The sequence below is a fragment of the Physcomitrium patens genome, chromosome 25, assembly GCF_059467195.1.
Source record: "Physcomitrium patens ecotype Gransden chromosome 25, ASM5946719v1, whole genome shotgun sequence".
Lineage (NCBI taxonomy): Eukaryota > Viridiplantae > Streptophyta > Bryopsida > Funariales > Funariaceae > Physcomitrium > Physcomitrium patens.
Window position 1 is genome coordinate 15,971,848 of NC_143434.1, and position 15,670 is coordinate 15,987,517.

Genomic DNA, 15,670 nt, shown 5'->3' on the forward strand with positions numbered 1-15,670 from the left:
GTTTTTTGAGATTTGTCAACTATTATTGGATCTTTATTAAGAAAATTTTCAACTTGGAACTCTATTTAGATATTTGGCTTGTAAAAACAAACTTAAGTGAAATAAAGAAATTGAAGCAATAGATGAAGATTTAAAGACAGTTTTTTTTTTTTTTTTTTTTTTCTACACCAATCTTGTATTGTGTTTACTTAATAGACTTGATATAAAAAGTGGATAAATATTACTAGATTTTCAATTATATGAATGTCATAGAAAATGATACACATACATAATTCACATGCAATACTTATTATGTAATATAAATTAGTCATTTTAAAATATTTATTATAGTAGTTAAAATATATAATTAGATACTTCAAAGAAAAAAAAATATATATATATATAGTAATATAATTCTAACTAGAAGAATCTTATGCTTTAAGTACAAATTTATTACAACTAATAAATAAGATATGAGATTTATTTATTTATTTTTATTCTTTTTCTTTAATGTCTTTAATTGGTTACATATAACTTGAAGTACCAAAATCTTTGAGCTCTTATTGAAAATGCTCTCAAGATTGAGAAAGTATGAATTTTCAGAGGTTGTTTTTTTAGGAACAAGCATTATGATTGGAATGGTCATAGTCAGATGTGAAACAGTCTAGCTGTAGCCAACTTTTCACATATTCTGGCTCACTTTGGGCATAGAATTTGCCCCCAAGCAACTCTGAGACATTAGGTTTTAGCCTACTGCCCGGTGAGCCCTTCCTGCCCGCGACGAAAGAAACTGGCGAAATTGCCTGAGAGACCTTCCGGTCAGGCCCTGGGCTGAAATATCGTTGGCATGCAGACGATGAGGATGGGAAGGGCATGGGTTGGTATGGAATGGGATGGAATAACATGGGGATGGGGATGGGGGTGGAGGTCCTGTGCCTGCACCTCCTTTCTCCTTCTGGCTTCTGCAGCCAGCACCCCCCCCCCCCCCCCCCCCCCAACCCCACATGAAACTCTTGTCGACTTTCTGTCTGTCTCTCTGGCGAGTTTTCCATCCTCATCATCGCCGGTTGCCTCAACCCCCCCCCCCCAAGGATTCAAGCCCTATCTGCTCTCCTCGCTGTCTTTCCAACGAGCCATTTCGCGCTCTCTTCCACGCGGCTTAGCGCCCCCTCCATGTCCATATTAAGTGTCTGCTGTGCTTGCTACTCGTTTGCATGTGACCTCTCGGGTATTCGATAGCATTTTCGATTGAGGCTGTCGATTTCCGGTGAGAGAGCGGCGATTGTAGGTGTGAGGATTGCGGCCGCATGTGTCAGTTGCGATCTGTCGACGGCGAGGTGCCGCAGGGAGGAGAGCGGTAGTTTTAAGTCGCTTGAGTAGTTCGTTTTTTTTTTTTTTTTTTTTTTTTTTTCCCCTTAGTTTCCTCTTCTTTTGTTTTGGAGGTTTGACGACCTGCATTGCGAGAGGGGAGATTGCGGGTAGTTGGGGACTGAAACCCTAGGGTGCGTGGCAGTGGAAATTGACGTGGTTGCGGCACTAGTGATTGGTCAGACGTCGGTGGTTAATGACGATTATGGTGTGACAGAGAGGGGTGGAGGAAATTAGGCGAAGGGCTGGGAGAGAACCAGTGTCGTGGACGTAGTTGTGAGGATGGTGGGCTCTACCAACAGATACCATCGCCAAGGCCCGGTGGCGGCTCACCAGGTGGACTTGACGCACATGAAGGAGAGGAAGGGAAGGGCATTAGATGGAGGTGTTGCTGTTAATGCCGGCGGTCCTGCTGCTGTAGGTCTGAATGAGCCTCTCGGCGGCTTTATCTTCATGTGCAACAACGAAACCATGCCCGAGGACTTGGAGCGTCAGTTGTTCGGTACATTCTCTTCCTTCCCTTTCAGTTCGTCTACGTTCATAATTGTGTTGTAGTGATTTATGTTCACTCTTTATTCGACTGTTGATTTTCCTTCGATTGATGTGTTGAGGTTTTCCTTGGGCGCGTACTTTCTACGTGGCGTTAGGTTTTCAGGCTATCCGTAAGGGTTCGATTGCTGGGATGACGATAGCCATACTTCATATCCACGCAGGTCTTTCTTACGTCTTGTATTGGAATCTCACACTTGAGCGTGTCGGACCGTATCACTTAATCACACGAGCATCACTTTCAATTTTGTTGTTTATATCGCGGAAGAGTGCTACCTTATTGCTTTCATATTTTTCTGATCACTGCCTTGTTACTGCGTTATTGACCCATTGTATCTCTTCATTCGTGTCCAGGTAGTAAGCGTCGGTCGCAGCGGTAATGTCCATTATTCATAAAGTAATGGAGTGTATAGTATTCTTGAGCAGTCTGCATCTGTCGTCCGCCTCTCCTTGATTTAGGAGTTTGAAAACGAAATCTGGGCATCTTCCTGAATTTGGTAGTTCGAGAAACTGTTTAAGAACGTCCCATCGTCGAATTTGTCAGCGTTGATTGTGGTGTTGTCGAAGAGTTTGAGGAACTATTTCATGTATTGACATGACGAAAGACATCGCACATGGTTGTGTAGAGCCGTTACATAGAGTCCAGAGTATCGGTTTTGCTATTGAATACCCTGTTATTAACGTGATGATCTCACTTAATGCAGTCACTACCACGTTATCCATACCCGTTAAGTGTGGGGATTGGTATAGGGAGAAGGGTCTGTTTGAAGTTGCGGTGCGCGATATACACGTTGTAAATATTCTGAAGTACCTCGATAAGTGCTACCGGAAGTCGTAATCACTGGCGCGTTTATTCATATCAGAGACTCAGACATAGTGCCGCTATCATATTTCATTCTCATCTGGAATTTACGACCACAAATATCTCCTGAAGATTTTACGTCTTCACGTTTTGTGGTATGATGTGGAATCTGAACGATGCTTTCGGTGTAGGTGAAGAAATTTGCAGCTTATGAATGGATTATGTGTTAAAAATTTGGGCGGTGTTTAGACTACATGGATGGAATACCGTGATCACTGCATGAGATTTGATGTTGTGATTCTCCTTTGTGTCACGAAGAAAGCTCTCATTGCAAGCTGCAATCTTCTTTGTGCTCTGGGCACTGGGAGTCACCATAATTTCAGGATCCGGTCACGTATGTGTCGGAGTTTCATGCAGGGTAAATGTCCAGCTGTTGGAGTATTCCCACTCAGTTTAGATATTGAGATTATTTAAGGTAGCCAAGTGAGAGACTCGTAACATTGGAATGGAAGGATGAAAAATAACGTCCTTCACTTGGGACAAAATGTAGTCCGATTCAGATGAGAATCTACAAAGAAAAGAATTATTTCACGTGGATTAGGTTTGTCTCTGATACAAGGTCTGCTCAATCACCTTTGTCCTGAATAATTTGCAGAACCTAGTATCTCATGGTTGGTGAGGGAATCGCTGCGTTTACAAGGTAGGTGCCCCTACCAAGAGCGTGCCCAACCAGTAGGCAGGTCGCACTTTGTTGAGAACCGTAGAGATGTCTCAACATTTTTGTGCATTTTGCATTGTTTCAAGTAGGGATGCTTCTGGTCTAAGGTCCTACCACTGCAATCGTTTACCGTGCATCGTTTCAATTTGTCTTACTGTTGGTTCTCTGAGGCATACATGTGTCTGTACAGTGTGGTCTATCTCAGAGCACTAGGTGATGAAGTATTGGTTCGATAAATTGCCTATGATCTAAGGTTGCTTCTCAATCATTTCTCACTTGTTTACAGGGCTTACTCAAAGGTATCAAGATTCTGTAAGGGCCATAACGCCCGGGCTTCCGCTTTTTCTTTACAACTACTCCACAAAATATCTACATGGCGTCTACGAAGTAAGTGGGTGAACGAAACAGAATTGATTCTGTAATCGGAAGAGTGCGTACATGATGAGGATAACAATAATCGTAGTAAATATGTAGAATATCTTACTCGTTTTTTTGGCTTGCACGGATGGCTCCTGATGGTGTACATCACATTGCCATTTTGAGCTTTTTTTTCACACTTCCTACCAGTGTTGGAAGCTACTTGTGTTGCTTCTGTCCATTAGGAATCATCCTTTTAGCCGTCTTCCTTATAAATATTCTATCTTCTACAGGCTACGAGTGATGGAGGCTTGAATATTGATCCTGAGGCTTGGGAGAATAAAGAGACTAAAAAGGGTGGAGGACCAGTGTCTCGTTACCCTGCTCAGGCAAGTGTTTCTGCCTGTACGTCAATGGGGTTATAATGCTCCTCAGTTGTTTGAAGTGTCTATTTTGGTGTCTTTCGTATATTCATTTTTTATGGTTAGTAGCAGAAATGATGTTGTCTTCTAGTGTTTAGTGTACATTTGGCATGTTGGCTTTTGTTGTGTTCTCATGATTTTTTCCGCATGCAATGATCATCCTTTATCGATCTGGATTTCATTTCAGCAGTGTGGTTGCCGTTTGTGTATTCATGTGCACTGGAGTTTTATACGATATGACCTGGAATGGTAACTTTTTTGCGTATTGGTTATACAGGTTAGAGTGCGTTTGCGAGAGGAAAGACCTCCCTTGGAAGAAGCTAAATTCCGTCCTTTACTTCATCATTACGATGGTCCCAAATTCAGATTAGAGCTCACAGTGTCTGAGGTATGCTCGATTTTGCTAAACACAGGATTATTATTTTAATTCTTGCATCTTGACTTTTCGAGTCCTGTCTGCTTTCAACCACCATTCAATTAGTCCTACCGCAGTCCGTTTTAGCCGAAGCTTATCTAGACCAATTTTGAAAACTAGGATTTGGACCTTCGAATTCAATACTACGGAAATATCGTGCACTTATGCTGATAGAAAGCAAGAGTAGGAGAGTTGAATCCCTGCATGTATAAGGTTCAAGAATTATTCTATCTGCTGCTTGTATCTCATTATCTCAATATCTGTGTGCAATTTGCAGGCCGAAGATTTGTTAAAGATTTTTGGCAGTTCTAGCTCCCAGAAAATGGATAAGGCACAGGATGACTTTGGAGGTGAGTGGGAGAGGGTGAAATTTAAGAACAAAGGCAGTGGTACTCGAGTTCATCGTCCTAATCCTACTAAGAGATCAAGCTCCCCAAACTCTTCCTCAGGAAGGAGAAGACTGGGTCCGCCTGTGAATGGTTCGAGCATCAGTAGCAATGTGTCGCATACTACTGCTCATTATTCTTCAAATAGTGACTTCGGACGTAGTAGGGAAACCAGGGCTGATGCGGCGCAACGATGGAGATCTGACTCAGATTCTTGGAGCGGATCGTCTAGTGCTGGAATATCAACATCCAGTTGGGCCTCGCATGATGAGGATAGGCCCAAGAAGGGCATGAAAGAGAATGTTGTAATGTGTGGAGAGGCGAATGATGTAGTTAGAGCAGGTGAGTATCTCGAACTACACAACGCAAGTACTCTGAAGAGCTATGAGCACACCAATGGATTGTGTGAAAATGGGAGTGAAAGGAATTATAGGGCAGATTCAGATGACCTAAATACAGACTCTAATGGAACAAGATGTGGTGTCGGAGGAGAGGCGCAATTAGAATCTCAGTCTCCCAATCGTCCCGGATTTGCTTCATATAGTGCAGCGCTGAAAGCTGGAATGGCAGGTGCTTCGGCGGAAGTAGGTAGTGGTGATAGTGTTGATTCAAATGGAGCTTGTGAAAGTGGGCAGACCGTTTCTGTTAGAGTTGCATCAAGTGTTAATGTTGCTGTCTCCTCGAGTGTAATCGCAGATTTTGTCGGAGACGGTAGTAAACTAGGGAGCGGTAAACATATTGAGGCGGTAGGGAGTAGAAGGCCGTCTGCCAATTCTGAAAACTTTGGCAGTGGTACGCAACCAGTTTTGGGATCTTACAATGGATGTGATCCAGTATGGCAAGAAAGGGAAGACGGTAAATTTTTACGTTCGGATGGAGAAACAAAGAAAGCAGAAAATAGATCGGTATGGAATGATAATAAATTATCTTTGGCTGTCACAATGGCAGCTCCAGATAGAGGGAATAGGGCATATAATATTGATAGCGGAAGTATTGGTGGAAGAATGATTGAAGGTAGTAATCTCCTGGGAAAGGGTCACTCGGTAGATGCCAGTACCAAGGGAAAGGAGTCTTTAGCAGACGGTACGCTGCTCGAGGACAATGAAAGAACTGGTAAAGGAAATTCAAGTAGTCAAGGCAAGCCTAGTTTTAAGGATAATGTAGGAAAAAAAAGTGTGACTTCAGAAAATGGGTGTAAGAAGACTCCTTGGCAAGGAAACGATGCAATCGTGCTTCGCCGTTTGATTGACCCTGGCTCAAGTTCAAATATTGGAACTCCGGTGCCTGTTGTGTCCTCTGGACAACATACACAAACTCATCCTGATATCTCAGCAAGACTACCTGACTCTGTTATCAAAACTAGCTCACTGCCGCAAGAAGCAAGTCAGATAGCCGGGCTTGTTAGTATGGTATTTAGTGATGTGGAGCAGGGTACGTTGCAATCAGAACAAAGTCCTGGTATGTCCTCCAGTATCTCAACGAAGGCTCAAGTACAGGGACCGATACCACTGCCGACCAGGGCTTCAAATGATTTTCGAAGAGTTCAACAGTACAACCTTTTGAAAGACAGAGATTTTCGCAGGACGCAATCACCCTCTCCTGACCAAGTTCCAACTATGATACCACAGCGTCAGCCTGGACAAAACCTGATTCCTGTGAGGATATCAACTCCACCGCTGCAGTCTTCTCAGCAGCAATATCATCCTACTCAATCACCGGATCTCAATGGAAATTTTTCCGATCGTCGTAACGGATCAGGTGCTGGATTCTCGTTTTACCATGTGCTTGCTTTAGTTGCTTCTGATTTCAGTTTAGGCGTTGGACGCTTGCTCGAATGTGTTATTACAGAGACGAGCTTTGTTTTTCATCGTGGCTACTACGATTCATTTTAATTTGTATGACTCATTTTTCAAATGTGATATGTGGTGCATGATCTGTAGATGTGTATCATGGCCCTACCTATCGACCAATCCCGAGTGGCTTACGAGACGGAGAACACGGACTTCAAAACGGATTTCAAGGTGGCTGGGGCGTGCCTACACCCGCGATATCAATGATTCCGCATGGTTATCGGCTTGGTCTAAATGGCATGTTTCCACTTCCATCGCAACAATTTCTGACCAATGTGGAAGAATTGCACTCGGAAATCTTGGAGTTTGCACACACAGCAAGCCCCTCTGCGGAGGCAAGGAGTTGTGCAGAAGCTGCTATCGACTGTGTAAGGGGTGCTGTAAAGAAACTCTGGCCAAACGCTGACGTCGAGGTATGTGCTTGCCGATTTGAGGGAAATTTTATGTTAGTCTATACATGACTAATTGGATAATCAGCTGACAAGGGCCTTCCACGCTTTGTTCAGGTTTTCGGGTCCTATGCTACTGGGCTATGCCTATCTCATAGCGATGTGGATGTGGTAGTCGTCGATGCCCCACCTCCGCTTAAATTACCTGATACAACAGGGCTTACTGGAACACGATTAGTTGCATCACTTCTGGCACCATCTATTCGTTTGTTAGGAGCAGCCTTACAAGATTATGATTGGTGTAAGAGTATCCGCACTATTGATTCTGCAACGATGCCTGTGATCAAGCTTCAATGTAGACCTTTAGTTACTTCTTTGGATCCTGCTGCTCCTGTCGTGAAAATTGATATCACTATTGGTGGAAAGAAGACCAATGAGGAAGCAGTTGCTACTGCATCACAGAGCAGTGAAGGGTCTGAAACCAGCAGGCATGTGGATTCTCAATTTGAACTTGCAAGGAAGTTTCACAATGGTGCTGCAGCAAGGGAGTATGTCATTAAGAGACTTCAACAACAACCTGCTCTAGCTCCCTTGGTATTCTAATCTTCCCTTTAATATAGCGCTAGTAACATGTGCATTTCTTTGTTAACTAAAAAGATTTATGTGCCACAAAGTTGGTGTTTTTGGTTCTGCATATAAATCTAGGTACCAAGTGAAGCTCAACAGGCTGGATCGAATTATTACGTTGATCTTCGGATTTGAACTGACGGTCTTGGAATACTATAAACAGGTTTTACTTTTGAAGTCATATCTGCAATCGAAAGGGCTCAAAGATGTTTACACAGGAGGTCTTGGATCGTTTTCTTTGACTATTATGCTTGTCTTCTATTTAGAGGTATGTCATCGGTATTCTTTAAAATGTGAAACCTGTGTTTTATTTGGCATCAGTATGTTTGTATGAAATGTATTCTTCATCTTTCACGAAGTCAAGTGTCCTTGTTTGAACCATTTATTGACTTTGTTTCTGGACAGCACTGCACCTTACATTTGTGATCCAACTGTGCTTACTTTGAGGTTTTTTTCCAGCAAGACAGGAAGTGTGTTACTGTGATATGTTTTGTGATTATAATGTTAAGAATGACAATAAGTGTATCTTAATTAACTCATTTATTAAATTTTCTTTGATGGTGGCAGCGCGTGCCCATTTCGTGTGTCACATCCCAGGAAGTGAGGGCACAGAGTCTTGCACCCTCGAATGCGCTTGTCAGCTCTACGTCATCTCCTGACATCACAAATTTGACCTCCGCGCCACCTGGTATTGATTTCTTGGGTTCTTGTGAGGAAGAGTCTTCTTGCTCAACTACCACAACTGATTCAGTCTCGGTATCAAATAGGGCGTCAGCATCCTGTTCCACTTCTGAAGGCTCATTAGTAAATGGTGGGTATATAAAATTTGCTGTCTCTTGTTTGACATCATCTGAAGGCTTCACCTCGGAGTTCCAGGATGCTGGTTGTTTGAATGAGTTGAGTTCTATGGGAATGTTCAAACATTATATGGTTCACAACAAATGATTGTTTTACATGTCGTACCGTCCTAACGTCATGAATGGACGGTGAACAGGAGCAACAGCCGCGGGTCATATTCAATTAACTGGGGATGTCTCCAAGTCTGGGCGTTGTAATCAATGGACAGGAGGGATTATAGAGCAGTTGCTGGCTTCAATGCATTATGTTGCATCTCCAAATCTTGGAACCCTGTTGATTGGCTTCCTACAGATATTTGGTTGGGCAATAGATTTCACTCAAGTGCGTCTTGTGACAAAGGTACTACTTCTTGGTTTCTTGCTACTTGTTAAAGTTACCAGCTTGTGATGGGTATTGAGAGTGACATGATTTTATTTCTTATTCTTACCCTTCCAGACTTGAATTTTACATCTGTTAAATCTTTTCCTTTTATTTTCATTTTTGTGACTGTAGGAGCAGAAACTGCGAAAAGGTAACTGAATATGTATCACCTATTAGGAGAGTTATTTTCCATTTTGATTATCTGCAGTAGGTAGATTTTAGACTCTACAGCTTTTAAAATTAATTGAGCAGCTTTTGAAATTATGAAAGCTTACAGAACTGCGACAAGGTCAACAAGCTCTATCACTTTTCCTTTCTTTTCTTTTCTTTTTCTTTTTTTCTGCATTTTTTAAGATATCGTGGTTATATTCTTGTTACAGGGTAACGGTGGTAGTGGAGGGTTGTTTTACCATGACAAGACATCAAGTCCAGCTCCTTTGACGATTGATGATCCACTTCGTCCTGGTGCTAATATTGGGGCCGGCTCATTTAACATGCATCAGGTTCAGGTATATTTTACTTCGTGTCGTAAAGCCACTTTATTCGCTTTTTAAAGGTCATAGAGGCGTAGATTTTAGGTAGACCAGCACATCCTGCAACTTTTTCTATGTTTCATGTGTATTTTATGATTGATATTTCGTTTGGTTTGCGATGAACGTTTGTAGCTTTTAAAGGGTGAGTCCCCTTGCCATGTGTTTAGTATCATTAGAAGCCACTTGGAGATCACAGGTGCACTGTGCTGGTTTTGCAAGATATCCAATTTTGAATATATTTAAAGACAACTATTACTCTAAGATTTTGTTTTTTGGAGAACTCGGACTAGGACACAATTTTGTGCTCAACGGCACAAGTCACTCTAGTGAGTAATAATGATAGGGGAGGACCTAAAGTTGTTAGTTTGGATCTGCATGCATAGATTAGCACCTGGTTTTTGTTGACGTGTCACCTAGGATACTACTTCTTTACATGCGTGTAACATTGCCAGATAAGGGATTTATTGGAGTGAGTTTTGTGTTTTGTAGGGAGCTATGCAGGAAATGTTTCATATTTTGATAAGGCCTCTACCTGCGGCAAGTTCGAATAGAGTTGGAACATTATCAGGCAGAAGGCGGTCTTTACCCCTCCTTGATCAACTATTCACGAGTGGAACTACTTCCTTGCCACCACTGTAGTCTATCTGCATCATTCGACTGTTCATCATCCAAATTGTATCTCAGAAAAAATCGTACCACCCAAGATTTTTGGCAATTCGATGGAGTCTAAATGGTCTTATTGAACAATCACAGTTCAGGGCTGACGGCGAAGGCAGTGGCTTGGTTGATGTCCATGAGTGTTGTCTGTGATACAGTCACGTTGCGAACTATGCAGCTCTCCCGCTTGCCTTCGACTAACACAAGCAAAGACTTTGTTTGTCTGCAGTTGAGTGAGAGCCTGCACGAAAATTTAAAAAACACGGCAAGTGGGAGCAGAGAAATTGCTGCTACATCCCAACCGCCGGTGAGCATATAGATACCTCGAGTGAGAATTTTTAGCATTTCTTATGCCTCCCTTAACACGAGGAAGAAAATTTTGTTTCTTTTTTAAAAAGTAAAATTTCAGCAGCGTGTAGATTGTAGGAATTAAAGATATTTTATTCGAGTAGGTCATGTCTGGCAATAAACTGTTCTTATCATTTTGGCTTTCTTGTGTCAGTACTTCGTTGAGTGCACATGACACACATCCTCAGTTTAAATTGTGAATTCCAGGGATAGTGCCAAAATCTTCGAACACAATTCTGATACACTGATCTCGAACTTTGTTTGTTAGCTATATTATCCTTGTGGTATGATACATTTGTCCCAGGTGTTTGGTCCATTATTTCTTTTTTGTAATTATTCTGCCACTTGCTGTTGCTGCGAGGCTGTGAAATTGTCTCATGTGATGTCAGTGTGAACTGTTTTTTTCCACCTAATGCACGTTTTAATTGATGGCTGTATCTCGATTTGGACAAACCCAATCACATTTGTTTTAGTTTTTTTAGAGAATGAGAAGTTTCAAGTGCAGTCTGTATTCTTTTTTCTTCGAGGCATTTATTTTGGTGGAATGCGGCATTTAATGAAGGTGAAATAGTGTCACCGATTGAAGAATTCAACGTGGAAATCTTTTATCAATTTTGTTTTGAAGTCATAATGAAGGTGATTTAAAAATTCTATTGAAAAATATTATTGCGAGGGGGTTGGTGGACGGAGAGGCAAGGTTCATGATTACCAGTTTCAGTGGCAAGTTTCGCAGGAAGCGATGATATTTAAATCTATTGTGTATTTTTACAAACAAGAAAATTGATGAATATCTTTGATATTTTGATTGAATGCAAGATAATGGTGGGGATTTTTCGAGCTATTGATAGCATGCACCATTTCAATTTGATGACTTATAAGTTTTGCTCAAAAATCTCTTTTGCAATACTACTTCTGCAATAGCCTTATAAAATATTCATCATTTTGCAATAAATTCCAAAAAAAACACTTGATTTAATATTATTATCTCAAATGTATTATAAATAAAATATTGATTAAAGAATCATTGGTAATTCTTAATATAATATTATTTGTTTTAAGATTTACCACAATATGCTTAAAAGCTGGATAAATAATATTTCAAAGACTCTAATAAAAACCAAAGAACTTTCAAAAAATTATATTCAAAAAAAAGTTTATGTATAAGAAATTTATGTATTGAAATGAATTCCAAATTTTATACTAAATTATAAGACATGCATTATTTATGATGAATACTTTTTGTGTTAAATATCATCAAGCCATTTTAATTGAGAACAACTTTTTAAATATAGAATATATGTATGAAATCATCAAAAGTTGTGTTCTATATTACAAAAATAAGAGAATATATTTTTAATCTTATAGTTACAAAATAATAATTATGAGACAATAAAAAGTAGTTATTAAGCTTTAAATGAAAAGTTGGCTCTTTTTTGTAACTCTATTTGTATTTTTATTTGATGGATTTTAATCTTATTACTATTTAGGTCTAAACTTGGCTTCTTTATATTTTAATATTAGAACCTTATATTTGACTTGAAAGCAATATGGAATTTGAAAGGTACTCATTATTTCTATTCTTGTAAGATCCTAATATAGATTACATTTAAAAAAGTATCTCAAAAGTGTTTTTAGTAGTGGATCTACAAATTATGGTCTGACTTAGAAGATATTGGATCAAGGTCCAAGTAATGATAAGTCTCTAGAGCTCAAATTTTGTATAGAGTTGGATTCCAACTTAGGTTAGGAGTTAAAAATACATATGAAAAGATTGGAAAAGGAGGTCGTGCAATATCTAAGCAATTTGATTGTATTTTTTTTTTCCATCTATAGGTGCAATTCTTTTTAAAATTATTAAGCTTTTTATTGATTAAAAGATTAAAAGGTGTACAAAATTAGACATAAAATCAAGAATTAATTTTTAAAAGTTATAAAATTATAATATGTTTTTATATCTACTTAGGCTTAATTGAGATTGTTAGGATTTAATTAGGATTTGATTTGGATCTCTTTATGATTTTTTAGGAATAATTAAGATTTGGTCTAGATTTCTTAAGAATTAATTAATTTTGATTTGAATTTTTTAAGGATTGAATTTTTTAAGGATTGATTAGGATTTGGTTATAATTTGTTAAGATTCATTTAGAATTTATTTAAGATTTTGCTAAGGTTTGATTGGCTTATTTTAAGGTCTAATAAGAATTGTATAAAATTTCTTACAGTTTACTTAAGAGTTGTTTGGACTTCAATTAGGATTTGATAAAATATATCTATAGTTTCTCTAGGATTGATAGGATATACTTAAGGTATCTTAGGACTTACTTAGAACCTTATTTAGATTGTTTATGATTGCATGAGTAGTAATTTAAAGTTGATAGTAGTGAAAATTGATTAAATCAAAGATTCTAAGAGAATCAAGGTTTCAAAGACCAATGTTTTTAAATACCTCATGTATTTTTTAGGATTGTAAGAAGAAACTTAAACTTAATTGAAAATTTCAATAGTCAGATGCCTAGTACATTCTTAAGCTAAATTTTACACAACAAAACAATAATTGGTGGAATCTTCTGCTGTTACAAGAGCCTCATCCATATTATTTTACATGCTAGCAATTCTTTTGGCTACACTTATTTTTGATAATGCAATTTTTTTGAATAATTCACAAATTTATTACAGAATATTGTCAAGTATCTTATCACAATCCATTTGGATACAAACGGCTACATACATATTGATATCCAAAAATATTCTACTTGAGGTACTTTGGACAAGGTAGAAGGACCTTAGTTAACTAGTACTTTTATCACATCTACACAAAAAAGACCATACCTTGCCAATATTGAATGCATGGCTCCAATATTAGGTCAAATTTGGAGACAACTAGTATAATTCCTTTCTATAGACTATGTAGAAGAGTGTAAGATGGGTTCTTTCTCACTTGATGATCCAAATGCTTGAGAAAAAATTTATGACAGTCATATATTTTCCATTTAGTCCAATTTGTGGTGATACTTTATTTTCCATGATTTTATTATCTTTTTAAGATACAATTTTGAGGGAGCTTGAATTTCAAGTCTTTGATATTATTTCTTTATTTATGGAAATAAACTCTTCTAAGATCGACCAAGATAAATATTATTCAAATTAAGACATATGAATAGAGTAAAAGATTAATAAGAACATTAAAAACTATACAAATAAAGAAACCAAGTTTAAGTAAGAAGAAGAATGGACTTTCTCTCTAATATCATTAAAGTCAATAGAACTTATTATACTCTTGTCAACAAGTAATTCCTTATTCTAATTCTAATTTTTATTCAAATTTTGATTAATTTCATGATAATAATTTAGGAAGTTATAGCAAAGATTTTTCTTTTTTTATGATTACTTAGAATAAGAAGGAACAAAGGAAAAAAAAAAATATAAATAAAAAAAATCTCATCTTAATATTGAGAATATATTAAATTTCCTTCATGTCAATTATTGATTAATTTGTATCAATATGTCTCTTATTCTTTGATCAACTCATAAATTAAAAATTCATCTTTTAAAATATATCCAAATTACATAATCTACCAAAAATTTGCTAATTTAGAAGTTATACTCAAAATATTTCCATAAGATGTAGTATTGGTTTTTTTACAAAATATAAAATTTATAGCTTAAGAGTTTAGTAATTAAATAATAAACTTTGATTTAATGATATTTTTTGTTTTATAATTTTCATTTAAATATGTATAAAATCTAAACAATATTAATATTGGTAAAATATATATTCTTCTATTTCTTTTAATTAAACACTTGATTCATAACATTAGCTTTCTTATAGACAATTAATTTCTTTAGATCACTCTTAATAATATCTCTAGTAACTCTATATGTATTGACAATCTCTTTGCTTCTAATAAATATCAAGAATGTAACTAAATATAGCTTGACATAATAGAATTATTACTCTCTTATATTTCTTATATTTTTAAAAGAGATTAAAATATGGTCAAATATGCACAAGAAAAATCTTCTTTTTGTGAGAAGATTCTTCTAAATGACAAGAAAAATAAATGGAATTTTTTCAAATTTTTATTTTCTTATTGAATCTTTTAAATATAACAACCTCCTTAATTATTCTAAAGACAAAAAAAGAGATATAATATGTGAATTTGCTAGGTTAGATAGATTCTATGTTAATTCTACTTCATTATAAATTAATTAAATTTATAGTTATTATATAAGAGGTGATTGTACTTCATGCAATTATCTTTTCATTGATTTTTTTCAATCTCAAAATCCGAATTTAGATCTTTATATTTTAATATATATATATATATATATATATATATATATATTTAAATGATCATTGAATTCTTTAATTTATTAATGAGACTAAAATTATCAAGGACATGAATCTCAAAGAATTAAAATGTCAATATATTCTTGTGCCACTTGAAAAGACAATAAATTCAATCAAAGATGATTTAGTATTCAACTAAAATGATTATTGCCAAAGACAAGAAGACTTTAAAAGTCTTGAAACAAGACTAAAGACTAAAAAGACGTTGACAAGAGTGAAGAAGGCTTCTTTCTTGCCTCTATATATACTTTTAATTAAGAGCTACCTGGCGATGTCTTATAGGACCTTGAAACGTGTTGACTTTATAAGACACATATCTTAACTTGCAAGACAAGTTTTCTATATATGTGCTATATAGTTAGCTTATTCTTTAAGCTATCAATACATGGTTAACTTGTTGACCAAATTTCTAACCTACTAATCAATTTTAAATACATATAAAGTCAAAGCAGTATCTATGAAGCTTCTAGGAAGCTTTTCTAAAAAATATTATGAAATAAATCTACTTTTATTTATTTCTACTTAATCATATAGGTAAATATTAGAGTAAATATGTATATTGGTGACAAAGATACAATATAATAGAAGAAGTTTTTTCTTCAATTTTATAAAATATTTTATGTCTTTTGATAATTTATATTTATATTTATTTTTATTTATATAAATAAGTTATTTTTATATAAAAGAAAATATATCAAAAT

At 36.8% G+C, this 15,670-nt stretch overlaps 1 protein-coding gene across 5 annotated transcripts; it reads left to right on the forward strand.

Annotated features, from left to right (window-relative positions):
• Positions 1-1,120: 1,120 nt before the first annotated feature.
• On the forward strand, positions 1,121-10,860 carry LOC112277319 (uncharacterized). 5 transcript variants are annotated; one of them, XM_024509472.3, is made up of 14 exons: positions 1,484-1,849; positions 3,354-3,398; positions 3,703-3,803; positions 4,067-4,162; positions 4,473-4,583; positions 4,888-5,338; positions 5,693-6,754; positions 6,937-7,259; positions 7,353-7,829; positions 8,026-8,130; positions 8,430-8,673; positions 8,857-9,059; positions 9,461-9,589; positions 10,103-10,860. In XM_024509472.3, the coding sequence occupies exons 1-14, from the start codon at positions 1,630-1,632 to the stop codon at positions 10,250-10,252; spliced, it is 3,717 nt and encodes a 1,238-aa protein (XP_024365240.1). In that variant the 5' UTR covers positions 1,484-1,629; the 3' UTR covers positions 10,253-10,860. The 5 variants fall into 5 exon arrangements, with proteins under 5 accessions (XP_024365239.1, XP_090103483.1, XP_024365237.1 ...); XM_024509471.3 differs by having other exon boundaries at positions 1,121-1,849; positions 4,888-6,754; positions 8,430-8,550; XM_090247357.1 differs by lacking the exon at positions 3,354-3,398 and having other exon boundaries at positions 1,130-1,849.
• The last annotated feature ends 4,810 nt before the right edge of the window (positions 10,861-15,670 follow it).